At 35.5% G+C, this 26,208-nt stretch overlaps 1 protein-coding gene across 2 annotated transcripts in view; it reads right to left on the bottom strand.

The window, feature by feature from the left end:
• USP9X (ubiquitin specific peptidase 9 X-linked) overlaps positions 1–26,208 on the bottom strand; it is a 99,547-nt gene that overhangs the window by 13,733 nt on the left and 59,606 nt on the right. Inside the window, exons 19-38 of one of the 2 annotated variants that reach the window (XM_052674321.1) lie at positions 24,699–24,939; positions 24,349–24,498; positions 24,107–24,227; positions 23,530–23,660; positions 23,072–23,350; positions 20,742–20,867; positions 18,455–18,580; positions 14,914–15,080; positions 10,147–10,255; positions 9,770–9,916; positions 9,494–9,640; positions 8,375–8,597; positions 6,286–6,506; positions 5,715–5,905; positions 5,095–5,268; positions 3,729–3,870; positions 2,777–3,527; positions 2,173–2,296; positions 700–925; positions 17–146 (exon numbers count right to left, since the gene is read on the bottom strand). In XM_052674321.1, coding sequence (XP_052530281.1) covers positions 17–146; positions 700–925; positions 2,173–2,296; positions 2,777–3,527; positions 3,729–3,870; positions 5,095–5,268; positions 5,715–5,905; positions 6,286–6,506; positions 8,375–8,597; positions 9,494–9,640; positions 9,770–9,916; positions 10,147–10,255; positions 14,914–15,080; positions 18,455–18,580; positions 20,742–20,867; positions 23,072–23,350; positions 23,530–23,660; positions 24,107–24,227; positions 24,349–24,498; positions 24,699–24,939 — 3,926 coding nt within the window. The remainder of the gene's footprint in view (positions 1–16; positions 147–699; positions 926–2,172; positions 2,297–2,776; positions 3,528–3,728; positions 3,871–5,094; positions 5,269–5,714; positions 5,906–6,285; positions 6,507–8,374; positions 8,598–9,493; positions 9,641–9,769; positions 9,917–10,146; positions 10,256–14,913; positions 15,081–18,454; positions 18,581–20,741; positions 20,868–23,071; positions 23,351–23,529; positions 23,661–24,106; positions 24,228–24,348; positions 24,499–24,698; positions 24,940–26,208) is intronic. The other variant, XM_052674322.1, reaches the window with a different exon arrangement.

The raw sequence follows: 26,208 nt of genomic DNA, 5'->3' as shown, positions 1-26,208 counted from the left end.
CATGTAATTGGCTTACCTAGATTGGCATACATCACAAACAGATTGAAATACTGCTGCAAATGCCGCCCATGTTCAGATACTTCTCTTCGAAGAAGATTTAGTACCGCTCTCAGTAAGTGATCACTTAAACTTAAGTTATCATAAGCCTATAAAAGAAAGTTGTACTATTAATGGTTGAACCTGAAGTTCGTTCATACTTTGTGATGACAGAAAATGTGTATCCACTAGTATACTAGTATTATACAGAGAATAATACTTGCTACACTGAATATCATACATGGCTGAGAAATTATGCACACACAAGTTTTTAACTGAATTTTTTTCTCCCATGGCAGCCAGGTTTGAATACTCTGAAAAACTCTTACATGTCTTCTTTAAAATTCTAAATGGAAAACAAAGGTTCATTTCCTTTCACACTATCTAATTACCAACTTTTATTTTGTAGTATTGTACTTGCAACTAAATTCTAAGTTCTCATTACTTAGTTATGACAGAGATTTAAAAATGAGGTGAAACTGAACCCCTCTGACAGCAACTCTCACACAAACTGGTCACGTAACGTTCAGTAGTGCAAAACAGGCTGTTGTACAGGGTTTACAGTTTTCTTGTAAACATCTACTCCGGAACTAGCTTTATATTAAATGCTATTAATGAAGATAAGAATACATTTTCAAATATTTCCATTAGAAAATTAAATACCTGACTGGAAGGTCCAGGAGAGGCAAAAGGTGAAGGACACGGTCCATCTTGCAACGAAAAATGTGCAATAAATACGATAAGTTTTGCAAATGCACCCCTCACTTCAGCACTAGGGCATTCCAAAAGGTACTCAGAGAAGCGGTTTGAAACATTAAAAAGGACATTGTGTGCAAACCAAAAGCGTACATTCTTGCTGTGACGGAGAAGAATGCATAATGCATCATACCTGAAACAGAAGATGATACAACTTAGAGACCATGGCACTAATTAATGGATAGCTGTAGTCTTTTTATAGAACTTGAAAATATACAATAAAGGTGATCCCCACATATTTTTTGCTCACAAAGTGTTTACAGTCAGATGAACGAGTTACAATCACAGATGATTCTGAAAAACCAAAATACTTTGAATTAAAAAAAAACCTTCAGTATTAAGCTGTTGCTATGGATGGTAGAAGTAAAACCACAACAAAAGAATTACATTCCCTGCCCTCCCATCTACTACTAGATGCAGTCCTAAATAGGTCTGCAATAGGAAATAGCTCATTTCCTCTGTATTCAGACTGGGGGAGAGGCTGAGCAGCAAAACATACGTAAGCTATGTATAAGATTACAAACTAAATACATAACATGTTAGGAATTCACATTCTCATTTAGAGATAATAATAAAAAAAAACCAAACAGTAAAGTGCCTGTTTTGGAGAGGACTCGTGACTGCTGTCCTCTCAGCAGCAATATTTCAATGCCTCTTGATCTCTTAAAATAACAGGTATAACTTAGTTTTGAAAGTTGCTGTTAAAGAAAAAGGTGAGGCACATGTTTGCCACATATTGAACAACCACTTTATAGCTGTTGGTAAACTACTCACGAATATGAGATTTTCTTTCTAGTTCTAACAGTACCCACATTCCTCTACCCAGAACAAACAGTTTAAACTAAAACAACTAAAATGCTGAGATAAAGCTGCACGGTTAATTACACTACACACAGATTACATAGATTTGAATTACAGGCCTCATAGCAATGTATAAGCACTCTGCTAATGGAATCTATAGTTTTAGAATCTGAAAGGAACAGTTTTAGAAATAAGAAATTTAGAAAGCAAATATAAGCTTCTTAACTGGGTTGAAAATAGTTCTGTTTAAAATTTACTGAACCATGAACAAAATTCTGAATTCATATTATAATGTGTAACTTATTAGTCTTGCTCTAAAAAAGTAGAATCTAATGACAAAGGCAGGCAAAAGGGTAGATTTAAACTCTGTTTAAAAATGAATTTTAAAGCAGTTCAGCTCAGTAGCTTATTTTAAGACTCATTTCCCTCCCAGTATTTTCTCTTTTTTTCCACAAATTTAGGGGAGGGACAGAAGACAGGATGGACCACTGACACTTCATTGTCATATGCACACAAACCAGGATCTTTCAAAAAACATTGAACTTCCAGAACTGTAGTTGTTGTTAAAAGATAAGATACCAATCACTAGCTGGGCCTCGGACTATTTTCTTTGTATGAAATCCTGTGGTGAAGAGAAATCTAGCAGCAAGTTGAATGCTAATCATAGTTATTTCTTCTGCTTCTGGCAACAGATGATCTTGTCCTAAGGAAAAACCAGAATACTCACATGTAAACAGAGTAAAGGTAATTTAGTTTTAATACTTTAACTGATCCAGAATTGGTATTTTGTCCGACATCGTGTCCAAATTTTAAAGGAAACATCAAAGTTTCCATTTTATTTGAAAATGTAAGCTTTAAGATCAGCACATGTTAACCTACCGTTGCAGGTTACAGATGCTTACCAACCATTCAGCATTTCACTTGTGAGAATTATCTTCAGCAGAAACTCCCGTAGACATAAATATTTTAACATAACTTAGTACATAAACTAAGCAGTATTTACTAAATACTCTGGCATGTTATCACCAATGACCAACTCAACAACAGATGTCTAACTGCAGAAATCCAGAAACAGCCAAAGCAGAAAGTGCAAAGTTCTCCCCGGCTAAACAAATTCTTGACAACACAATCAAAATTATTCTCACAGGAAATGAATCCATAATTACCAAATTCTCATACTAACCTGGAGGAGGATTTAAGTAGACACTATTACAAGTAAGCAACTTCTTTATAAACTGGAAGTACTCCAGGCTGTACTGCATACGATTATGCATGAACTGCACGTTCTGTTTCCGTACGCTTCGTTCGATGGCTGATGGCATTTTAATTTGATGTGGTTTAGTGGTGATAGCCAGTTCCGAAATGTATTTTGTTAGTTCACTGTCTTTGTCTATTGTGTCCATACGTTCATAAAAAAGAATATAAGCATTCCACCACCTCTTCTGGCGTCTGTAGGACATCCGCTTCATCATATGATCAAATACTTCTCCCATGTACTCTCCACCAAAACACTGATTTTTCATTTCTTCATCATCATCCATTTTACACTCAGTCACGTCTCCATCATCAAATTTATACCATCGATTTTTCTCACCATCGCCACCATTTCTCTGGATAATGTAAGAGTAATAATGTCCGCCACTGGCCTGGCCACTATGTACAAGCACACCAACAAGCCTGTATTTTGTGCTCCCAGAATGTTCATTTTCTGACTGTTCATTTTGTATTATTTGATTTTCAGGATTTACATCATCTCCTTCCAATTTAGCTACACCTGCTACTGTGTAAGGCTCCATGTCCAGCTCCCTTGGAAATTCAAAATAGTCATTGAACTTGATTGCACATTCCCGTTCCCAGTCATAATCAAATCGCTTCAACTGGATGGCAAGAACTGGAGGCAACTTCTTAATCAACAAGCGTTTCACTGTGTCAACCTAAGGAAAAACAAAAAAAGGGACATGAGCAGTCATGAGTTTTGAAGCTCCTTCAAAAAGTGTTTGAAGAGTTCATAACACTCTTACCAACAGCCAAATTCAGTAATTATAACTTTTTCCTAAACACAAACTAAGACTGAACTTGATACAGCTGTATCAATACAGTGTGGTACACAAATTTTATATGTAACAAATCATTACCTTTTTGTTGCATTTTTCACAATGATATGCATTTGCACCTTCCAATAGATCTCCCTTGACATACTGTTCCAAAGAATCAAGAAGGTTTTGGTGATTTCTTATATCTACATTCAGAGTTGTGAAGGATTCCTCACATTCGTACCTATAAATGAATAAAAATGAACAGGTATATGTAAGAGAAAGGTAAAACATGTTCAACTTATGTTGATGAGTCCTTCTCTTAAATTGCAATCTGCCCACAGCTACATTACAGTAGTCGTACTGTACAAACTGGTGTTTGTTAAAGAGGTTTACCATCAGCAATTAGACTAACACTGTACAAAAATTGTTTCATGCCTACACACAACAGCTCAAAACATTTTAGAAAAGCCTTTTAATTTTTCTAACTGAATAGAACTCAATAGTTGTCTTCATAAAAATTTCTTTGCTTATCTGTGTAGATTTTTGCTCTGTTGTGATAAAACCTTCAAAGGAACTCCTAGAAATGAACCAGAAATGGCTGAGAGACAACTGGTTAAGACATCTTGGATACATTTTTCAACAGACAAAGAAGCAATGAAAAATTTAAAAAGGTTGCATCTATTCCAGCATTACCGTACAGGGCCTGATTCTCTGATACACACTGAAACACACAAAAGTTTTTATAACAGTCAATACATTAGTATTTAGAAATGCTTAAAACAGTAATATTAAATTTATCTGCTATCTTACAAAGTCTGTTAATTTGCTATGCTCCAATAGTTTTTCTGGTCACACATTTTAACCCAAGAAACTAGAGAAGTTCTTTTAATCCACATGTAAACTCAACTGAAATTGAAAGATTATCACCACAAAACGGGTTTCTATCAGTCTTCTCTGGCTTTTATGTACTGATTGAAGGGTAAGGCTGAACAGACACTTTCCACAGAGTATTTTCAATAGTAACGTGTAGAGACACCTGTCCTATGACTCACAAATGAACACCCATCCCTGGAGGTGCTCAAGGCCAGGTTGGATGAAGCCCTGGACAGCCTGAGCTGGTGGCTGGCAACACTGCCCACAGCAGGAGGTTTGGGCTGGGTGGGTTTTAAGGTCCATTCCAACATGAGCCATTCTATGATTCTATGATCAGAAAGATGTCAACTGTAAGAAGATTAACTGCTTGCAACACAAAATTTAACTAAAATTTAAATGTTTAAAGACACTTCAAGACAATTATATGAATGCTGTAGAAAAACAAGGTAGCAAGTTTTATGAGCTTCAAAAAAACCTGACATACCAGCCTTGATTCTCCATTTTTATAAGGTTGTCTGCTTTAGAGCACCTTAATTATATCTTTCCAATAAAACATAAGTTATTTTTTCTATAAGTAGACTCAAACACTTACCTATGAGGGCATCCTTGACAAATCTTCTGATCAGCAAAGGATCCTCCTAAAACTTTACTTAACATTGCTGGATGGCCCAAAGCTTTCAAAGCTTCATCTAAACTATCCACCAAGGAATTAAAGAATTCTAAAGCATCATGTTGTTCACGCAGATTTACAGGTTCACCCCAGAGTCTGAAAACAAAAGCACATTCTTGTCAAATGCATTTTGTTCTGTTCCTCAATAATTCCTTAATAAAGATTTATTGAAGTTATTAATCTCTTCTTACTGGTAAGAACTTACAGATAAAATTACTGGTTTGTGATGTAATATATCAACTGCCATTCTGTTCTTGACACTTACTTTTCTACTTACTGATAAGTGCCTTTTGTGTAACTTCAGACTTTGTTCAGAGATTAAATTCCAAGCTCAAAAACTGTTGGAATTCAAAATCACCATCTTTTTGTGAATTCTGGCTTATTAACTGAATTTCACAGAAGGATAAAAAGGTAGGATAACAAATACAAATCTAGACAGGTTTTGCTAATTTACAGTTCTTAATATAATTTCTTCTACTACAATTTGTTTTGTTGCATTTCAGTGTTTCAAATAGATATCAAGTAATAAATTTTTTACTTACCTAAATTGTTTCCAAAACCCTCTTGGTACATAGTACTGTAGCCTGGAAGCTGCTAAATGACCAAAAATTACTTGGAGATGTCTCAGAACTCCAATATTGTACTCTTTTCTGTCTTCTGTTTTACTCAGTGCTGGTTTGTCTTCATACTGATGTGGGTAGCCAAACACATCATCTCGTGGGTCAACATTGCTCTGAAAAGTGAAAGAGAATTTTTGCAACCAGATTCAGTATTATCTAATAATTGTTGCATCTCTTACAGATCTACTCCTAGATTTTAACAATCAAAAGAAATAAACACTGTCTTTGAATGCACTGATAGAATTCTGGTGACAGAAGCAACATACGATACGTTCAGCCCTATATACACGAGGAAGAATTCTGCAAACTCCTCTACTTGTATCTTTTCAGGTGTTTCTCTGTCAAGGAGCCTACTCACATAAGAGTATTATACGATTGCTCCCCCCGTTAGCAATGGAAAGCAAAATGACTGGTCACTTAAATTATATATAATCTCTGGATCAAAAAGAATTTTGATGATGATGATTAAGAAGCTCTACTTAATTAAATTTACCTCATTGTCCTGCTTTTCATCCCCAGACATATCATCGTCTACATCACTGCCTGTGCCTTCAATTGCAAGAATCCCATTCCTGATGGCTGGAATCATGTACAGCTGCTGAATAACAGAATTCATGTAACAAGTGGCACCAGCATTTTTTAATCCTACAAATCCCTTTGGTGGCCGAGGCCCAACAGGTGGTAGATATTCCCATTCTGTAAGCGCTTCACAAGCTAAGAAAAAAAATAGCAGAATGCAATTAGAAAAATTACTTTGTGATAAAGTATTAGATTTTCAGTTGTAGTATAGAGGACAGTTGCATAAAATTAGTATTAGTCTGTATCATGCTGCAGTTTAACAAAAATACTTCACCAGAACATCAATTGTTAAAATCAACACATTTTTATAAATCATAATACCTCATAAATACCTTTATATATCATATAACCCTCAAGATTACACCATACTCTTCCATTTTGTAATTAAAACAGTAGCTATATTAAAAAAAAAGCTTATTTATGGACAAAACATAACTCTTCCTATCAGTACTAGCAAATTTTCTAGTTTAAGCATTCCAGATCTGTCAGTAGTAAATAACAAAACGAGAATATATAACTAACTAATAACACTTTCATAAATTTGTAGTATTTTTAACATTACAATATTTATCTTATGCCTCACTTCCCTTTGCCAGCCAGGAGAGCATTTTTTAATAGTGCTACCTGTATACCTGCATACCTTGAGATTTTTCCTCAGCCTTCTCCTTTACACTTCTAACATCTCTTCAGAATACACTTACAATCACAGATTTCCTACACTAATCTGTTGTCCTGTGGTTTTTAACATAAACAAATGACAACAAAGTACACAAACTTTCCTTGGCATATGTACAATTCATACATGTGTACTATTTTGTGTAGCATTCTACAGCGATCAAATATTTAAATAGAAGGTAACGCCATAAAATCCTTCCAGCTGTGAGCAGACAAGGAATATTTCACTATATTGCACTATTTCACACTGAAAAAGGTGAAGACAAAAGGATGAGGCAAGGGGTAAAACTACAAATCTGCCCATTTCATTTATTGAGATGGAACTGAAAAGCAAAAGACTGAAAAACCTCATACGTAACTACTCAAATGACTTTGTGACTATAAGACTGATATCACAAACCATGCAAGCAGCACTGCTACTCCCACTATGGAACACAATTTCTAGTTGCTTATAGTTTTGCTAAACTCTACACACTTAAGTAATGAAATTTCCAATACCAGCCTATTTGTTCCCCTGTTAATATTACAGTTGAAAAGTTTAGCTGTTCCATACAGGATTGCACAAAATACAATCTAGTTTGTTCATTTTAAAGAAAATCTTTTAAATGCTTTTTGATTGATTAAAAAAAAAATAAATCTGTTATCTAAAAGATTTTTGCCATCTCTGTGAAAATAAGCTTCGATTTCATTTAACTATAACTTCTGAAACACTAACTTGTCTGTATTTTTTTGTACATACTGCAATTACTATTATCTTCCTTCAATGAGAATGAAGTTCTTTTAGAGTAGAGCAGTGCAAAGACAAGGCCAAAATGGAAAGAAAAACTATAGAGAAAAGGCTGTGACACAAGCAGAGCACTAGTATGGTGCTAAAAACAGGACAGTGGAGCTGTGTCTGTGTATGGCTAAGAATAACAGATCAAGTGAGCGACCAGGAGACAGGCACTAAAAGTAAGCAGAAGAAATTTGATGAGGTGCTGGGACTGCTTAGGAAAAGCCTGAAACAATGAGACAGAGTAAGGTTCTTGGGATCTAGTAGGGACAAAGTGGAGTAGGCACAGAATAGAGTAGAGAGTCTGCCTGTGTGAGTGAATGGAACTTGGATGCAATCATGTAATGAAGTCAGTTTACTAACTGTATAAAGAACAAACAAAGGCTATAATAACTTTTGTAAGGTCCAAAGGCCTAATTTTACAATAAAGCACATTCCACATTAAAACCACAGTGTATATATATAAAAAAAAAAAAGCTCAGTTGATATTACAAACAAAACCTATACATATATATATATATCAAAAAATAGGAAATAGTTAAAAAAAATTACATACTAGTGATTGCTGTACCTATGTAATACATCTCAGTCAAGGTGTCTACTATCTGTTTGAGATTTCGGACACATCCAACTGCTAGTGCAACTAGTAGCTCAAAGCCAGCATTAATAGTAGCTGGTGAACTACAGACTGGTATGGCCTGCTCAGCAGGCAATTCCCCATTTCTCATGTATTGTAAATAAACATTGGATGCTGGAAAGATGAAGTCATCTATCAATTCCTGAAAAAGATAAAAGAAAATAAATCACTTATTATCGTAAAAATAAACACTATTCTATAACAAGTTATGAGTTATTACATAAATGAAATTGGAGACATACTTAAAAAAGAGTTAAAATTTAGACCAATATCCTAATGAGCTCTTACATTTAGAAAAGAATAGCATTATTCTAAAGCAGTTCACTGCAAATTCCTTCCCCAAATTAAAAATAAATCTATACTGTCCTTGATCAGTAATTTTAATTCTGCCCAATCAGTGTTATCTACAAAGTTCTTTATCAGTTACTGCTGGAAAAAAACACTGTTGCTGCATAAAAGAAAATCAGACATATAAAGAAACCATGTCTAATTAAAGAGATGCTCGGATGTCTTGCATTTATTCAAACTTGCCATAAACGTTAACATTAATAGTTAGAAACATGGAGGAAAGGAAAATGCAGCATAATGAAAGACAGTAGTCCTACACTACTGTGTTCAAAAAAAACATTTAGATGCTGTACTGAGGGACATGGTTTAGTCTGGGAAATACTGGTGACAGGTGGATGGTTGGACAGCATGATCTTGGAGGTCTTTTCCATCTTTGGTGATTCTATGATTCTAAACAGGTCTATCCTGTGTCTAGCTCACTATCCATGTGCGATGTTTGCTGAATCTTGGAAGAAGTTCACTAGTTCACAGCAACTCTACACACAGTGGCTCATGAAGAATGAGAATGCCAAGTACTCTTATAAATTAAATGTGGATTTTTTTTTTCTTCCTCTTTTTAACCCCAATAAGAAACTCTTCAAACAGTTGAATTGGGAATTTCATGGCTACAAACCACAAGAAAAAAAAATCTCTTTTTACTTATTTATAAATGACACTCAAAATCCCACAATTCAAAAAACTTGAACTTACCTTAATGAGATTAGCACCTCCTTTTTCACAACCAATATGGTATTTCTTCTCAGGTGTCTGGAATGCTAACAACTCTTTTGTTACTCCAAGGTGACCCTCTAAAATGGTTTCTTCAACACCTGTTTCCCCTGTCCTTTTTACTTCATCCTACCAAGAAGAGAAAGTTAGGATACTCTACTAAATAATATACATCACCATCTAGGAAGCTTAAAACTGTACTTCACAGCAAGGCACCAAAACTCTCATTATTAAAAATAAATTTATTCTCAAACTTACCCTGATCCTTTTCAGCCAGTCAATTTCATTATTGAGAAGAACTTCAGCATTGGGCACGTTAATATTACTGTTGTAGGCATAGTTAAGAAGATGTCTTAAGAGAGTGAAGTAGTCTCCAGAATGCTTAGCTCTCTCTCTGGCAGTACTCTATGCAAACAAAAAGTGAACGATTCGTAATTCATACATGCTTCTACTTATTTTGCAGCACCCCACTCCAATTGAAACAGAAATTGATTGTGCTGCTTACTTATAGGTCAAAAGGAACTTTATATCTTACTGATTTGTTAACAAAAATTTGTGTTCATCTGCAAATATTTTGTCTTAGAACTTTCACAAAGATTCATATTTGTACCAAAGCCTTCAATTGGGCAACTTACCCCTAGAACTGTAAACAGCAGAGTAATGAAGAAAAGGAGAGGTCTCTGTCCCATGCAACACCTGGTAGCCATTAGAAAGAACTGCTCCTGTGCCATTTGACGAACAATTCTAAAACAACATTTAATAAAAAAAAGATTAAATGCAATCCCCCTATCTAAACAGAACAATGAAACCTGTATTTATCTGTCACACTCCTTAATGTCATTTTCTTAAAACTGCATGTAATGCAAGAAATGGGAATACTTTAGTTATTCATCAGCTATTGACTATGTCTCCTAGTGAAATTTTAGACAGGAGTTACTATTATGAAATCAGATCCATAAATCCAGTATATCAAAATACAAGAAACTTAACAGCAACAAACCCCTAATCCTGCACAATACCAGCATATACTGGATAGCTAAACAAGCAATTTGCAGGCCTAAGTCATCTGACTTTTTTTTTTTTTTTTTTTTTTTTTTTAAATTATGGATAAGCTGTGCCTAAAAGACAAAATAAAATGATCCTAGTAAAAATACGCATACATATCACTGTAATAGTTTGCTACTCATCTACAGTGCAATCAAAATTTATCATCAGACAGATAAAAGAGGGTTTTCTGAAAATTAACATGGCTGGAATTAAACGAAGCTTTCTATCTAAGAATTGAATCCAATCAGTTAAATTGGACTAGGGAATAGAGAAACATAAAGAAAAAGAAAGAAAACTATTTTAAGTTTTAAATCATTTACGTTAATTGTGGTACCAAGTCCTGTAAAAACTGTTAGAAAAAGGACTCCGCTTGGGTGCAGAGGGGGAAAAAAAAGAAAAATCACTGTTGCATTCTATGGAGTCTCTCAACATGCAAGGAACTGAATTTTGCAGTGTCTTTTTGGTGTGGCTGTAATTGTTTTCTGCTCATGAGATCACTGTGGAAAGCACACAGAAGAATCCTATTTTCTCCAGAGTTCTTCTGTGTGGTTAACTGTCCTTCTAAGACATGTAAGAATGGCCATGAAGTCAAAGCGAAGATGCCGCTAACCCAGCACCCTGTCTCTGGCGAACATGAAGGAAAGCACACGAGGGGAGAGAAGCACACAGTGATACTCCTCCAGAATGTCTTCTCAGCTTCCAGCAATTTATGGTTCAGCAAGACTACCAAAGGCAGTTTTTTGTAGCCTTCACCAGCCAAACTCATGAAAGAATCCCCTCAAGCCATTTCTCAACTGACGGTTTACATTACTTAAATATTATGCTCAAAAAGTTTTTACACGTATGAAAGGGAAAGAAACACTGTTCCCTATTAATTTTTCCTTTGCTACTTCTGATTTTAAAGGTCTCTGTGGTATTTTCCTCCCACCATTTATATCTTCTCCAATAAAAAAAAAAAAACACCTCAAGCTATTCAGCTGTTCCACACATGGAAGTAATTTCAGAGCTTTGATCTTCCTTGTCACCATTCTCTGATCTTCGCAAGTTTTATGGCAATGCTCTGAATTGTAGAAGGACCATGGGAGGGAGAAGGTCTATTTTGTTTGTAACGACTTGTGACATTTATGGAACCGATTGCAGAGTTGCTGCTTTCCTAAAACTTCTCACAGGCATGTCTTTTAGGATGCATACTTTCATTTGTCTACTGTACATCCCACAGACACTCCTCAGGTTCGTACACTTCAAGGCAAAATGAAACAGGTAAATACAGTATTTTCCTACAGTGAGAAGTGTGACTGATGAAACACGCAGTCTCACACTGTTACGTCTGAGGACTATGCAGTATTTGAACACAAGTATCACATTTTTGTGAGGCTACAATAAACTACTACTTTCCAGGAACATTCCTACATTCTTAACGAACCAAGAGAGGGATTCAGCTCCCTCAGGAGACATCTAGTGCCACATTAGACAACATGAAAACAATGTAGAGCTGGTAGATATCACACAAGTCACACGATGAACCCTCATTCACCTGGTGAAACAGCTGGAGACCAAATTCCTCCATTAAAATGGGCAACCTATACCCTTAGTCGCTCCAGGATACATATCTCTATTTAGTTATAAGTTAGCTTCTTCAATGGATCTTAAGTACCACAGCTTATCGTGGGCAGTAAGAATCTGGGGAATGGTCTACGTGTATGACCATCAAACATTATACAGCCATCAGTGGCATACTTCTGGGTTCCAGGATCAGTTAGGATATGGTTCAACTACCATTTACTAAGTCAGTTTTGCACTCATGGCTCACTAGTATAAAATCACTTATATGGGAGAGAACAACTGCTCTGCTGTTTAGTATTAAACATTTTGCATTTTATTTCTCAACTCAAATATGGTGAGGTTATATTATGATGAAACAGCGAAAGTCCCATACAATCTCAAAAAATTAAGAACCAACAATTAAGACACAACAATTAATCTCATTGGCTCCAGGAAGACAGTATCCGAGATGTGAGCCTGACCATCTTCCCTATCCTTTATGGTACAGCAAAAATGTTTTCTCATATGCATAATTTTGCTCATATTGTTCTGATAGAGGTTAGGAGATGAGAGAATGACAGTCAAAACTGAGAGGTAAAGGATTCTGAAAGTCTGATATTTGCAGCTCTGCAAACATTAATTTGTTTGCACATCAATTCAAAACAGAAACATTTCTTTAGTTCAACTTCACTGTCTTCATTTTCAAATTGGTTTCTGTTTCCACCAATGTTCAGGCTATTCTAACCATTATCTAATAATGAATAGTACTGTTGCATTCCAACTGAGATCATTAGCTATATATCAGAAATTTTACAAACATATGAGAGAAAATAAATGAAGCACAACTTCTTGTATTAGGAGTATGAATCGTTTCTCCATACAAACTCAGCTCATTTCCCAAGCTGGTGGAAAAACAAAGCAGAGAGAAGTAACTGAGCAGCAGCCCACTTTGCAAAGGGGAACCCTTACAGACTTTCATCTTCTCTGACAACAAAAAAAAACAAACAAGAACACCACATAAGTAAAAGCTATTCCTTAATACTACTATGTTTTTGAAGGGTGAAAAGCCAATATATTTGCAGTATTAAGCCACCGCTGTTCAGACTGGCTCATATCCCAACAAAACATGTGCAAAAAGTCGTCCCAGCCTGAGGAGTAATCTAGTTTATTCCAGTATTTTAGGAAGGAAAGTACAATGAACTATTCAGTAGGCATAACAATATGAAATATTTGGGATTCGAATTTCAGACAAAGTTCAAATCAGCAAGGATATTAACCACTGGAAGAGACAGGAAAAACTGTCATGGTTTTGCACATCTGTAAACCAAGACTAAGTTCTACCAGAAGGACATTCTACCTCAGTAATGTACTCTGTTGAAAAGAATCTGCACAAAAAAAATGTGAAGACTAAACTGCTTGACATGTATAGATTCAGGGGGTCCCCGTTTGAACCAACAGTTCACTTACGTAAGGAAACAGAACCAGAACAAAAATAGCTGCAAAGAACACCTACCATTCTCAAAGACTAAGAATGGTAACAAGTCATCTTTGGTGCAGGTTTGGCACTGGCACTATTTTATTTGTAAAAACAAAACATTGCTATTTTGTTAGTAGCTATTTTAATACTTTGTGCTGTAAAGTAACTAAAGGTAATTTACTAACTTAAAAGATAGTAACAAGGTTCAGTGAAGCTATTCAATGCAACAGTCCATATACCAAGTTGTAGAGTAATAATAAAGCTTGTGGATCTTCATTGTAACAATCCAGTCTCATCAGTAGGTACAAGAAGTTAACTGTAGTTCACATGCTGAAAGTCACAAGACATGCAACATGTCCCCCAGTGCTGAGGGTTCAACAAAGATGTAGTCACTGCATCACGTGACAACTCCAATGTGACAGTTTTATACAAATGTTTGCAAAAAGCAAAGAGTCACAAGTGTTTCCACTCTCATGCAAGAAAATCAAAGGACTAAGTCTTCCTCCCTCCTCCTCAAAGGACTGCATCTTGCCCTTACTTACCAGAAAGAAAGTATTTATTTGAAAATTCTCCTGTATCTAATTCACTTAAACTTCCTAATGTAGTTTTCAGAAATTACGTGAACAATATAAATCACCCAGTATCTTACTCTAAACAAATTAAGAATTCTAAAGCTACCTATTATCAGACTATCACTTGGCTTGACAATATCCTCCTTAAGAGTACACGGAAGATAAGACTACTGGAATAGAATAGCCCACTTTGAGGGGATCTGCAAATCTGCAAAGACCATCAAGCTCAACTACCTGGTCACTTCAAGGGTAACCAAAAGTTAAAACATACTAATGAAGGCAATGACCTTCAAGTGCTTCTTGAACACTGACACCTCTCTAAGAAGACTGCTCCTGAGTTTAACCACACTTACAGTAAAGAAATTGTTCCTAATGTCCAGTCTTCACTCCTTGACACAGCTTTGTGCCATTCCCATGCAACCAGTCATCAATGACCAGGGTGCAGAGACTGGAACCTTCCTTTCTGCTTTCCCTCCTCTGGAAGCTGCCTCCCAGCCTCCTTCAGGCTGCATAAGTCAAGGGTCCTCACAGTCTCCTCACAGGACACAACTTCCAGCTTATCAGCTTAGTTATGTTTCCCTGGACACTATCACCTTATGACAGGTATCAAAATCACAGATTTATACATTGCAAAACAGTAAATCAAGACGGTTGCTGAAAAAAATGTTAAAATAAGTCACTTCTTTATGTGTAAGATATATATACACATGCCACACTGGAAAATAATGCACAGAATTAAAAAAAAAACAAACAACAAAACTTACTTGCTGTGACAGTGCAATAGCAAATCAATGATAAACGTCTGCCATGCTTTTTCTTTACTTAGAGCATCCAGTGCTGTTGGAATCAAAGCAAAACATAGGGTCATCACCTCCAATGCTTCACAGCAAACTTGTTCATCTTCCATATCTGGTTCATTTCCTGCATTTGTCTGTGAAAATAAACAAAAAGAGCACAAAGTAGGTATAGCAAAAAAAAAAAAATTCAGAGAAACCCCAGCAGCTTCCAGGTATATATTCTAACTACAAACTCAAACCGTGAGCTTGTTGACTAAAGTGATTATTAACATCACGTACTTTATGCACTTCACTCAGGTGCTATTCAAAGCATCACATCAGATGCCTTGAACTTCCAGCTCTTGGATTTTCAAGGAAGGATCTAAATCACAAACTTAAGGTGCCCAAAGTTAAATAGAAAATCTGTAGGTAAAAGTTTCATCAGTTAGTACTCTTGTTTACTTACTAATTTTCAGAAAGAGAAACTTGATTCAGCTGATTCATAACACAGCCACTCTGGTGAATTTTGAAGTACAAAAGGATATTTCTAATTAGTACATAGATTATTCTCTCCATTAAATGCTTAGTGAGTTGATTTTGGTGCACTTCTGCAAAATAACTGCTTTAAGAATAAAAGCAAGCCCTCTTCTCCATCTAAGCCAAAATTAATTAGCTTCAAGAAGTTCTAAAGAAACTGAATGTGAGCAGGCTTCAATCTTAAGTCATTGGTAATCTTGGCTGCAGGTTAGCAATGTTAACCACAAGAACTGGGGGTTGGAAATAGATAATCTTCAAGGTCCCTTCCAACCTAAGCAAATCCACGGTTCTATGAATTAAATATGTATTTGTTTTATACAAGGAAAGACTAAATAGGCAGAAAGAATGGATTATAGTACTGAACAGATAACTAAAAACACTGATTTTAGTTGTGTAAAGACAAAATAGGTAAGGTCACTACTTCCACAATGGGAGGACGTGGATATTCCGAGCTGTCTCAAGATACGAAAGTAACAGCAGAAGACTTAACAAGTTTGGGACTATGCTTGGTTAGCACTGAAACCTCACTTAGAAAAAAAATATTTTTGCAAGCAGGCAGGGATCTAGAAGTGTAGGGTGCCTTTCATATTCAAAGTATTTCTCTACACTCAATCAACAGGAACTGGCTGGTCTGTATAAACTCCGTACTTGCAGTACTTTAAGATTATGGCCCTTCTCTGAGGTAATAACAAGATGTCTGATACTACAAAAAGCAGTATATATTGAGAAGTATAGTCTTCTCAATCCACCACTCAGAGGACAGCCACACCACATTTTCTGAGGCAGTATGCAGAAGAATTTCTGTAAAATCTATGCTCTCAAAATTATTTACTCCGGTTTTTTAGTTTAATTGAATTTAGTGCAGTTCAGAATCTTCCTGAAGTCCTCACAAACATTATTTCAGAAGTCACAGTTGACTTTACTATTCTGAAGAGCTGCTTAATCTTAATTTCACAAAATTTTTTCCCACTTTTTTTCCCTTGAACAGTTAATGTTAAATCTCTGCCCCACTGACTTAGCAAAATGTTCTTACAATTTAAGAAAATTAAAGAAATAAAATCGAGTTTAGTGGTCAACTTAGGAAACAAAGTTTTCCTTAAATCATTTTTTCTCTCTGTGTAAGCCAGAATTTTCTAGTCACTTGTATATTCAATCTCCATAAAAACTACCACAGGAGTTATTCCCTCTGCCCTAACACTGAATGCAATGTCTGAGATAAACAGTACATCTTTTCTTGCATCATACTAATCTGTTTTAAGTTTTTCTACAAATGTTATTTAATTGTATCGCGTTCTCAGTTCCTATTAGTTCTTTCAATCAGTTTTCCCCTTTGACTTTTATTTCCTTTTTCCTTAACATAAACCAAATGCAGCTGTCATTTATTAAAAATGTCCATATAAGAGTAACAACCAAATAAAAACAAACAGCTCTGAAGAATAACCAGCAGCGGGTACTGTGAAATACTGAAAAGCTTTTCTTGAGATCTATGCAATTTAAATTTCACATATTTTAAGACCACAGTCACTTCAAAACATTTTTACAGAATTCAACTGTAAAATTCTCACCCAGAAAAAATGACAGAAACAAAGCAAGATACTGAAATCAAATGAAAAATACTGCTTGTATAATGCCTCTTTACTTAATCCTAAAATCATGAACAGTAAATAAGGCATATCTGGCAGCAGAAGAATGATTTATATGTTATCAACAACAGAAGTAAATGCCATAACAATGTTAGTCAGTGAAGGAGGAACAGTCATGGCTTAACAGTATTTTTAAGCTGCAATAAAAGACAAAATCCTCCTGCATTACCCTTGAGCAACCTGATCACTGACCCAAATAGGAAATAGAAAGTGCCATGGTTAAGCCCACAGCACAGGGATTGCTCTCAACTCAACCAAAATAAGTTACATTAGTCAGCATGTTAAGAAAAGGAGAAATGTGCACATGATTTTATTTAGTTCTGGTCTAAGTGTATTTTCTCTTCTACACTTCTCTTAGTATTCACATCAAATGTACAGACATAAGAGCACATCTGTGTATGCATTTAAATGCAAGTTATCAGCTCAAAAACAAAAGGAGTAGAAGGAAAATAACTTGTTTCATGAAGTCATTCTAGCAGCCATAGGAGCAGATGCTATCATATCCCCTACGTAAGCTCAATGGAAAGATATTACATTTTGCTCAAGTAAATAACAGAACATTTAAAGACAACAGCCAATAATATATCCAGAATAAAATCTACCTATGTACTGCTTTCACTTTTACTTTCAGGAAAGTATTAACAAGTAATAAATTTAATGTTTTAAGACAAATTTAGAGACCAGCAACAAAAAATATGAATTGCAGTCAAGACTGCATTCACTTAACTATACTGATTCACTTACTTGTTAACTTACTGATTCACTTAACTATAAGCACTTGTTAAATGCAGTGTGGTATCATAGTGAAACCCACCCCACGTGTGAAACCTTGAAAAGGGCTTACCTCTCTGTATAATGAAATAAAAATTGTAAAAAACAAACTAACACCGTGATTATCGTTTACAGAGTTTCACTACTGCTTCAGCATCATTTTCAGAAAAATCAGCTCGTCTCTTCTTGCAGATCGCATATGTTTCAAATAAACTTTTGTAGAACAGACCTTTAAATCTGAAGACTAGGAGAAATGAGCATTGCAAGAAGCGCTTACTTCTGTTTTAGGTGTGGAATCTAAGTTTGCTGGAAACAAGTTATAGCGGCTTACAGAACAGATGCTTTTTTTTTTTTTTAATTGACACTACTTTCAAGCTACAATGCAACAGTTACAGAGAAAAGGAACTCAGCATAGGAAATTAAGGAGTTGCGGGACACCTGACGCACAAACACAATACTAGACTGCAAAATACACAATCAAGACAACTACCTAAAACCTCATAATACTCCTATTTCTGAACTGGCTGTCCCTACTCTTTTTGTAAATGAAGGAATAGTCATAAAAAAGAAATTCTTACCTTTTCATAGATTTTACTGATTTCCTCATTAGAACTGAACACAAGTTGAACTGACCCACAACCAGACGCCCAGACAATTTTTTGCACTGCCCTAATAACACAGATATCAGGTATATATTTTGAAGCCTGGAAGGGGAGTGAGAGAAAAGAGATTAAAAAATAAGCATGTATTTTATATGTATCACAGAATCTTAAATCATAACATCACAACCACCAAATGAAATTTAAATTTTGAGAACAAGCCATTGGCTGCTTCAGGGATGACTGAAACAAACGTTCCATCTTTTACTTATACTTAAATGCTAAAAATTCCTGGAGTTGATAGAAACAAAAACAAGCAAGCACCTAGAAGGCATACATCATAGAAAATAACATGACAAATGTAAGTTATTTGACAGTTCGCCCCCTGACTTATTACTCCCTATTCTAGCTAATAGACAAACTAAAGCTTATCAAGTATCTGTTTAATACATAAAGGGATTCCCTTGTTTTCAAGTTGCACAGGATTTTAAGTGAGCAAGAATGCAGTTTACATATCTTATGGATGCAGAATCACTCTTCAATCCTTTGGACATAATCTGAGTTGATATACAGTAGTTTCTATTGATGTACATTAATCATGACACAAACAATTTCTGCCTAAGTATTACTGTCATTACATATAGTCTGCATCACTTGAGTCTATATTCAAACTGTCAAAACAGTTAGCAATCTTTAATAACAGACAGCTCTCGGTTTCAAATTTTCCTTTTCTAACAGTCTCATTTACTAACAAAATGAGACTCTAAAAGCTTAACGAATAAGCCAATCTTATTAAGAGACTTGAACATGCATTCTTGCTCTACACATTCACAGTTGCTAGAAGATAGGTATTTCACCCTTGTCACAAGCAAAGCAATCGTACCACAGCAGCATCACAAGGAAAAATTGTCACAGGAAAAAAAAGGAATGCTTTCTGATTTAATCTCATTGCAGTTTTAAAATCATAAGCTGAAACTTTTTTTTTTTTTTTAAAAACAGTGAAAGATTTTTTCCTGTGCTCTCTGGCAGATACAGAAACAATGCCAGATGCTTATTTTTTATTTTTAATCATGAGGTCAAGAGAGAAGTCTCTGACCACGAAAACAGAATACATATGAAATCTAGATTGATATCAGTTCCAATAATTTCAGAACATTAGATATTGATATCAACAGTAATACTGTGTACCCACATGTAAAAGACATCCAGTGTTTGTTTGCTCTGATGAGCCTTATCCACACTTCACCTCAAAAGAGACTTCTGTGGAATGACATTGGAGTTCAACTGGCCAATTTTTACACATAAAATCAACTATGGACAAGACAGATGTCTCAGACAGTCTACTACAGTGTACTTTAGACAGTACTCTTTCTTCACAAGAGTTGCTGTATGCTTTTCAGCATAAAGATGGTCATTTAAGATTGCTTTTATTTAGGTGTCTTACAAATGTTCTGAAGATAGCTTTGCAGAGATTCTATACCGTACTGAAAAATCAATATTCACTGCTTCCATACTGAAAACAGAAGCTTCTCAATTGATCTTGAAAATAGTTGTAGCAGATCTGATTTTAGCTTCTACTCCATTCAGCAAAATTTACAGATGTATTCACTAACATGACTCAATTCCAAATGGGGTTGGTCATACCATACAGTATCATACAGATGTTCTGTTTTTAAAGGACATTGCTTAACATTACTCAGCTCCACAGTCAAATTTCTCACTTGCACCATTAAAGGATTTTCAGCATTTAAAGATACACCGTTAGAGATTTCACACTTATCTTTCAGCATTTCTATTCATATTTAAAATTTCCTCCTGTTTTCTGTGTTTCTCCTCAAGAGAAGGAAATTACTTAGAAACCAAAGTGTAAAAGAAGATAAAAACAAGAAAATATCACAAAAATGCTCTTGGAAACAAACAAAATACCTGCAATAATTATAATTAACTTATTTAAAACCACTGCAATGTGTTTCTGAAGTTCTGGTGCAAGTGCAACAGTATTCACAATCCATTAAAAAACTTGTACAGAACTTATCCCACTTAAGCCTCTTCACACCATTAGACTGTATTTCATAATTGCATATGGAACCTTCTCATGAAATACTTTTAAACAGTCTACAGCTTATTAACCATGCAAACAGTACTTTAAGTTTTTACGGCACTGCAGGAAGAAAATCCATTTATTACAAAGTTATAAATTTAAGCATTAAAAAAACTGACTGGGGGAGAGGGGGCAGAAGAAATATACACAAAGGAATTCACTAACCTCATCAGATATTTGCTGTGCAAGACGTATTGCTACATTTCTTAGCATGCATTCTGAAGTTGGATTAGGAATGTTTTGTAGGGCATTTTGTAGCACCACTGCCTGGTCATGTGTAGCCTGGTTTATCTGTAAGAAAGGATTTCTTACGTCTCACACAGAAAAAAAAGAAAAAAAGAAAGCGAAGTGATACAAAAATATAAACTTACTTAACATAATTTATTAGTAGTAGGCAAGATCATGGATAAATACTTAGAGGAATTACAGACCAAGAAAAATTTTTTGAATGGATACCATCACATATCAAGATTCACTGCACGTATGCCATAGTGTAAAATCACGAAGTTAGGAGGACTTGAAACTATTTCTATTCAGGGTTTGTCACTGGTCAGATTATTTCAAATTAACTGAATACTGTCAATTACAATACCTCCTTCTCTTTCTGCTGATGTATGGAAAGGTTTGTTAAGAAATGGATTTCCCTCCAGATTATCTAATACCATCTACACTGAACACAGTCCACTATAATTAAGTACCATTTTAAGCACTTGTGTTAAAAAAGAATTCAACCATGCTCTTAACTTGTCCTCTTTTTACCATATTTTCACAGGACAAAGAGCAGCAAGAAAAGCTTTTATTCCTTCAGTATTGGTTAGGGCATGAAGCTTAGTCCGACTCTACAGTCTTGACCATTCAAACCTGAAAGGATTCCTTTTTTAATGCAAATTTGTTTGAAAAGACTGCTGTGGATAGAAGCTAACATTTTTCATACAAAAGGGTTTATCCATTTTTCAGTACAACTCCATTCAAAAAACCTCTCTCAGATGCTGCTCAGAAGACACACTGCAAAGCTGGTCTGTAACACCTGGCACTGGTCATTTCCTTTGCTGTGTCAGCTTCACTAAAATACTTGACTCAGGGAACAAAATCACGGAAGTCCCACTGAAGACAGTAACAGTTGACAATTAGCTGTCAGAAGCAGGCTATAAAAGGATTGTGCATAATATGGGGCAACTCGTGGATCTATGTACCAGAGTACCATATTTAACTACCTTATTGATTCAACAACTTTCAACAGAAGAACAAAAATACTGCAATGCCTTTAACAGGCCCTAGTCATAGCAGCAGACTGAAAACAAGAAGACTGTAGACAGTCTTTGTTTCCTCACTCTCTTGAGTACTGCCAGAAAGCCAAAGCAGAGTTAAACTATGCTACTTCTGATTTAGATACAATTTACAAATCCCACCTCCATCTCAAGGAGTAAGCTTACTGGTTCTGCAGCAGTTAGGAATATCAAGACCCAAGTCCTTCAAAGAGGACAATGGTGAAAGCTGTGAGAACGGCTCTTTGCAGCAAATCAGTTCATATTAAAGTTAGATGTCTGCAGCTCTATATAGTGAATATCAGCTGTCACAGACAAAGGTTTCAATCACATAAGTGGTCAGCATAAATGTGTTTTAAGACACTAAACTGATGCTGTGCTCCAAACTGCCTTTTTAATTCACACAAAAAAAATGGCAGTAAATTTTATTCATTTTAATAGATGAAGGCTAGAATGGCAAACAAGCCTCTTCAAGGTGTCTCCAGCACATTCTCATGCAACAAACTTCTTTACACCTCTTAACAGTCATCAAGATTTGATTTCTTTGAAAATGAATGAATCTGGTATCCTCCAACCGAGGCCCATAACCGGAATAGGTATTTATTTTTCCAGATTTAAGGGGAAATTAATTCTCTGCTTCAAAAGAGAAAACTTGCTAAATATTCTGGTATAAACTGCTCTAAAGCTTTGAGCTCTTTGCCAAAGGCATATTCTAAGAGTGCAGAAATAAAATCTTGGCCTACAACGTATTTGTTCAGATACAGAAAAATGTATGGACTATACTAAACATGCACAAATTCTACTGCTTCAAACATATTATTGAGGTGATATGTCACTTTTGTCACTTGCCCTTTCCAATTCTAAGACGCCTTCGTGTAGGACACCTTTTTACTATGATCACTTAACTTTGCGACACACTTTAGCAGCCAAAAGAATCTGAGTTTATGTTAATGGTACAGGCATATTTGAAAACTGGAAGATGCCTGTACCGGGAATCATACAAACTGCTGAAAAGCATATAAAAGGCCAGTCAGTCAAATGCCTGACTTTTCACAGATTGAAAGAAACAGGGCTTTGCCTCACTAAGATTTGTGAGACAACATTATCCAAAAGTATTGAAAGTTTTTTGTACACACACTATTCAAAGAGACTGCCAATGGATGTAGATATATATTTGCTGCAGACAGTATACAAGACACTGATGTTTGCATCAAGGAAGATTTATATTACCGGTGAAATTGTACTTGTGCCTTCTACAACTGGTTGACAAGCTTCTGCCACAGCTCGAACGTGGCCATATCCAATTGCTGTTAGCAATAACTTGGCTATTTTTAGAGCATTAAGGTAGGCACCCCTCCGAGTTTCCATATCTGCATTGGGCAGGAAGTTATTTCGAGTCAGCATACTCAATACAAGAGGCAAACCACCACTTTTTAAGAAGTTGTACTGGAAGTCGCTGGCATCTTCTCCTAGAGGTGCACTGGCAGGCATTAACAAGGCATAAACTACCTGTAGAACAAGAGAGAGTTAATTAACAGAGATACACTTGTTTGAATGTAAGTGGTTAATATGGAATATGACTGTACACCAGCTTACTACAGGCTTTCACAGGTTACTGAAAAGATAGTTAAAAAGAAAAAAAAGAGTTGAAGATTTTTATTTTTAAAGAAAAGCAAAGTATCACAAACCTCTGTTAGATATAGCACTTGTGAGGCAGAGGGACCAAAAAACAGAGAGTCAAGGGATGGACTAAGGCTGCTTTCTCCAAGTTTTGCGTGATCTAAACAAATAGCTCTTAGTTTCTCAACTGTAGTGTTATCTGCAATACAAAGAAAACTTATAAATATCTTGAAATGTAGCTATTTTAGAACAAGTCAGTACTGTTCACAATTAATAATATGAAAAAAATTCAGTATGCCAGAAAAGTTGCAAAAAACATAAATGACAGACAAGATCAGACTATGAAAGGTCGTGCAATGTTTATTTCTGTCACTAGACAGAAATTAGTACAACAAAACCTCTCAACATACAATGCTTCTCTCCCTTTTCACCACATTGTGACATCAGATCCCACTGTCAACTGCAAGCATTTTTAGGACGTGAAATAACTAATTTAGGACATACATCTACAACCCCAATTAGCATAAACGTAATGAATTAAAATACCCAATAAATTAGCAGAAAATATAAAATATTTCAACCATAACTTTTATGTAACAGGCAAGAAATGAAGTCATTAAGGTAAATGAATAAATTAATTTTTACCTGGTGGCATGAGCTTCATAAGAACACGTGCTCCATCTCTAAGAGGTGGCATATTTAGGCTACTGCCCAAGTCTGCAACTTGCCAAAGAAAAGAAATGTATCGAGGATGCAGTGACATGATCTTAAAACAAGCAAATAAATAAATTAAAAAACAAATAAAAACACAACACATAAAAATCATTAGTTAAAGACAAGTTGAGAAGAAAAAACATTTTAAAACCATCACTTCAGCGTACGCTTACCACTCCGGGCAAACAGCTTTCGACTTCTGGGTTTGGACCATCGCTGTAGTGATTGCCATGGTTGCCCGGAGAACCAGTTGAAGAGTCAGAAGAACTATCAGGACTTGAGGGCATATTAGAATTTATCTGTGTAAGCTTAGCTGTAATTAGCTGCAAAACATAATCAGAGTTATAATGCAAAAATGGAAATTCCTTATTAAATAATCGTCTAACATAACTTTAATGGCGTGTTATAAGAATGAACAGAACTACTTCACCAGAATAAATGACTCCGTCCATGGTACTTTTTAAGTATTTAGAAAAGGCAAGCAATATCTTAACTTACATACATATCAACTTGCAACACTTACCGTTTTATCTTTGAGATTCAATTGTCCGATTAATTTTCTATCATCTGCAGGATCCACCAGCTCCCCACCAATGAACAGTTCTACTTTTGTGTGCGCACTGTTGGCTTTGATGCGATTGAGAATACAACGCCGCACTTGGCCAATGGTGTCATTTGTGTGAGACCAAATATCCAAATCTTCCACCTGCCGGCCTTGGTTTGGAAAACGAACTACCAGTGTGATATGTTTTCCACGGAAAGCTCTACAAATAAACAAAGCGGATAAAGTTCTGTTGACCTCAGCAAGTTAATTCATTCCTTCTGCATTTTGTGCTTCAGATATTATGACAGCAAATCTGTACACACGATGGTATACTCCAGATAATTTTGTGAAGGCATCAGTAATTGTTCAAGCTTAACACAAAAAGTAACTTTCAAGAAGTTGCAAAAGCACATTAAAATATGGTCATTTTATAGTCAGGTTAGAAACACTAATTGGAGCATATCAAGTCCTTTATAAAGGTTTTAGATCCTCTTTCTTGTTTGTAATTTCCTAATCAAAAGGAAATAAAACTCCAACTAGAAACTATGCTTTGTTCTTTTAGTAACAGTGCAGTTAACAGTAAAAATTTAAAAATACCAAGATGAAAAAAAGCCATCAGGTCACCAAGTCTTAATATGCCTTTCTGTCAAAAGCTTTTAAAAGTTCCATATTAGAAGTCTGCTTATAAAAACCCCATGGTTTAAAAAAGTAAAGGTCAAGAAAGGAATACAAATTTTCACAACGCTAGTGACCACACTTAGTATGATAGAGCATCTGCTATTAAGTGTGTGTCTAGATAACCCCAAGCAACAACAAAAAAAGGCAAAAATTTTTCATAAGAGCTTCTTGCTAGCAAGACCTATGAAAAAAATTAGTCTAATCACATAAGCAGCCCGTACAGACAAGATGCATCTGCAATAAACAACAGAACACGTATTTTATCTAATCAACGTATGCAACAACAATGCTGTAGGAGAAATACAATCTCTGTCGCAGCAGAAAGAAGCAGGATCTCTTAATTTTCTTGTCAAGAAATGTATTCAAAGTAAGAAGGGGGACAACAAACCCTCACCATTACTAAAATTACATTGACCACATCTTAAATCTGAGGCAATCTCAGTGTATTCCTTAAGACTTTTTGAGAATTTCTTCCCACATGCAGCATACATATCTAACAGTGGAACAATGAAGCAGTCCTCTCTTCTGCTTTCCTGTCCAATGACATGAATTGTTTGTGAAAATATCTACACAACATCAGATTAAATCACTTCCCTCTTCTTTGTACAAAAGATGGAGTTAGGGAAGGAATGTATATATTTTACAAGTATATGTAATGTATATATTTTACAAGTGCCATTCTGCTCTCCCTCATTTAATGGGAATATTTCATTTAGTGTCTCTAAATTTAAAGCTTGCAAAGCAAGATCAGCATCTCTAAACAACTGTGGAAGTGTAAGATACATGTTCACAACATATTTTTTGTATGAAA

The sequence above is a fragment of the Tympanuchus pallidicinctus genome, unplaced genomic scaffold (genome assembly GCF_026119805.1).
Source record: "Tympanuchus pallidicinctus isolate F22 unplaced genomic scaffold, pur_lepc_1.0 scaffold14, whole genome shotgun sequence".
In the NCBI taxonomy this organism is placed as follows: domain Eukaryota; kingdom Metazoa; phylum Chordata; class Aves; order Galliformes; family Phasianidae; genus Tympanuchus; species Tympanuchus pallidicinctus.
The sequence above is the reverse complement of the archived record's forward strand: the minus strand, read 5'-3'. Positions and strand labels throughout refer to the sequence as shown.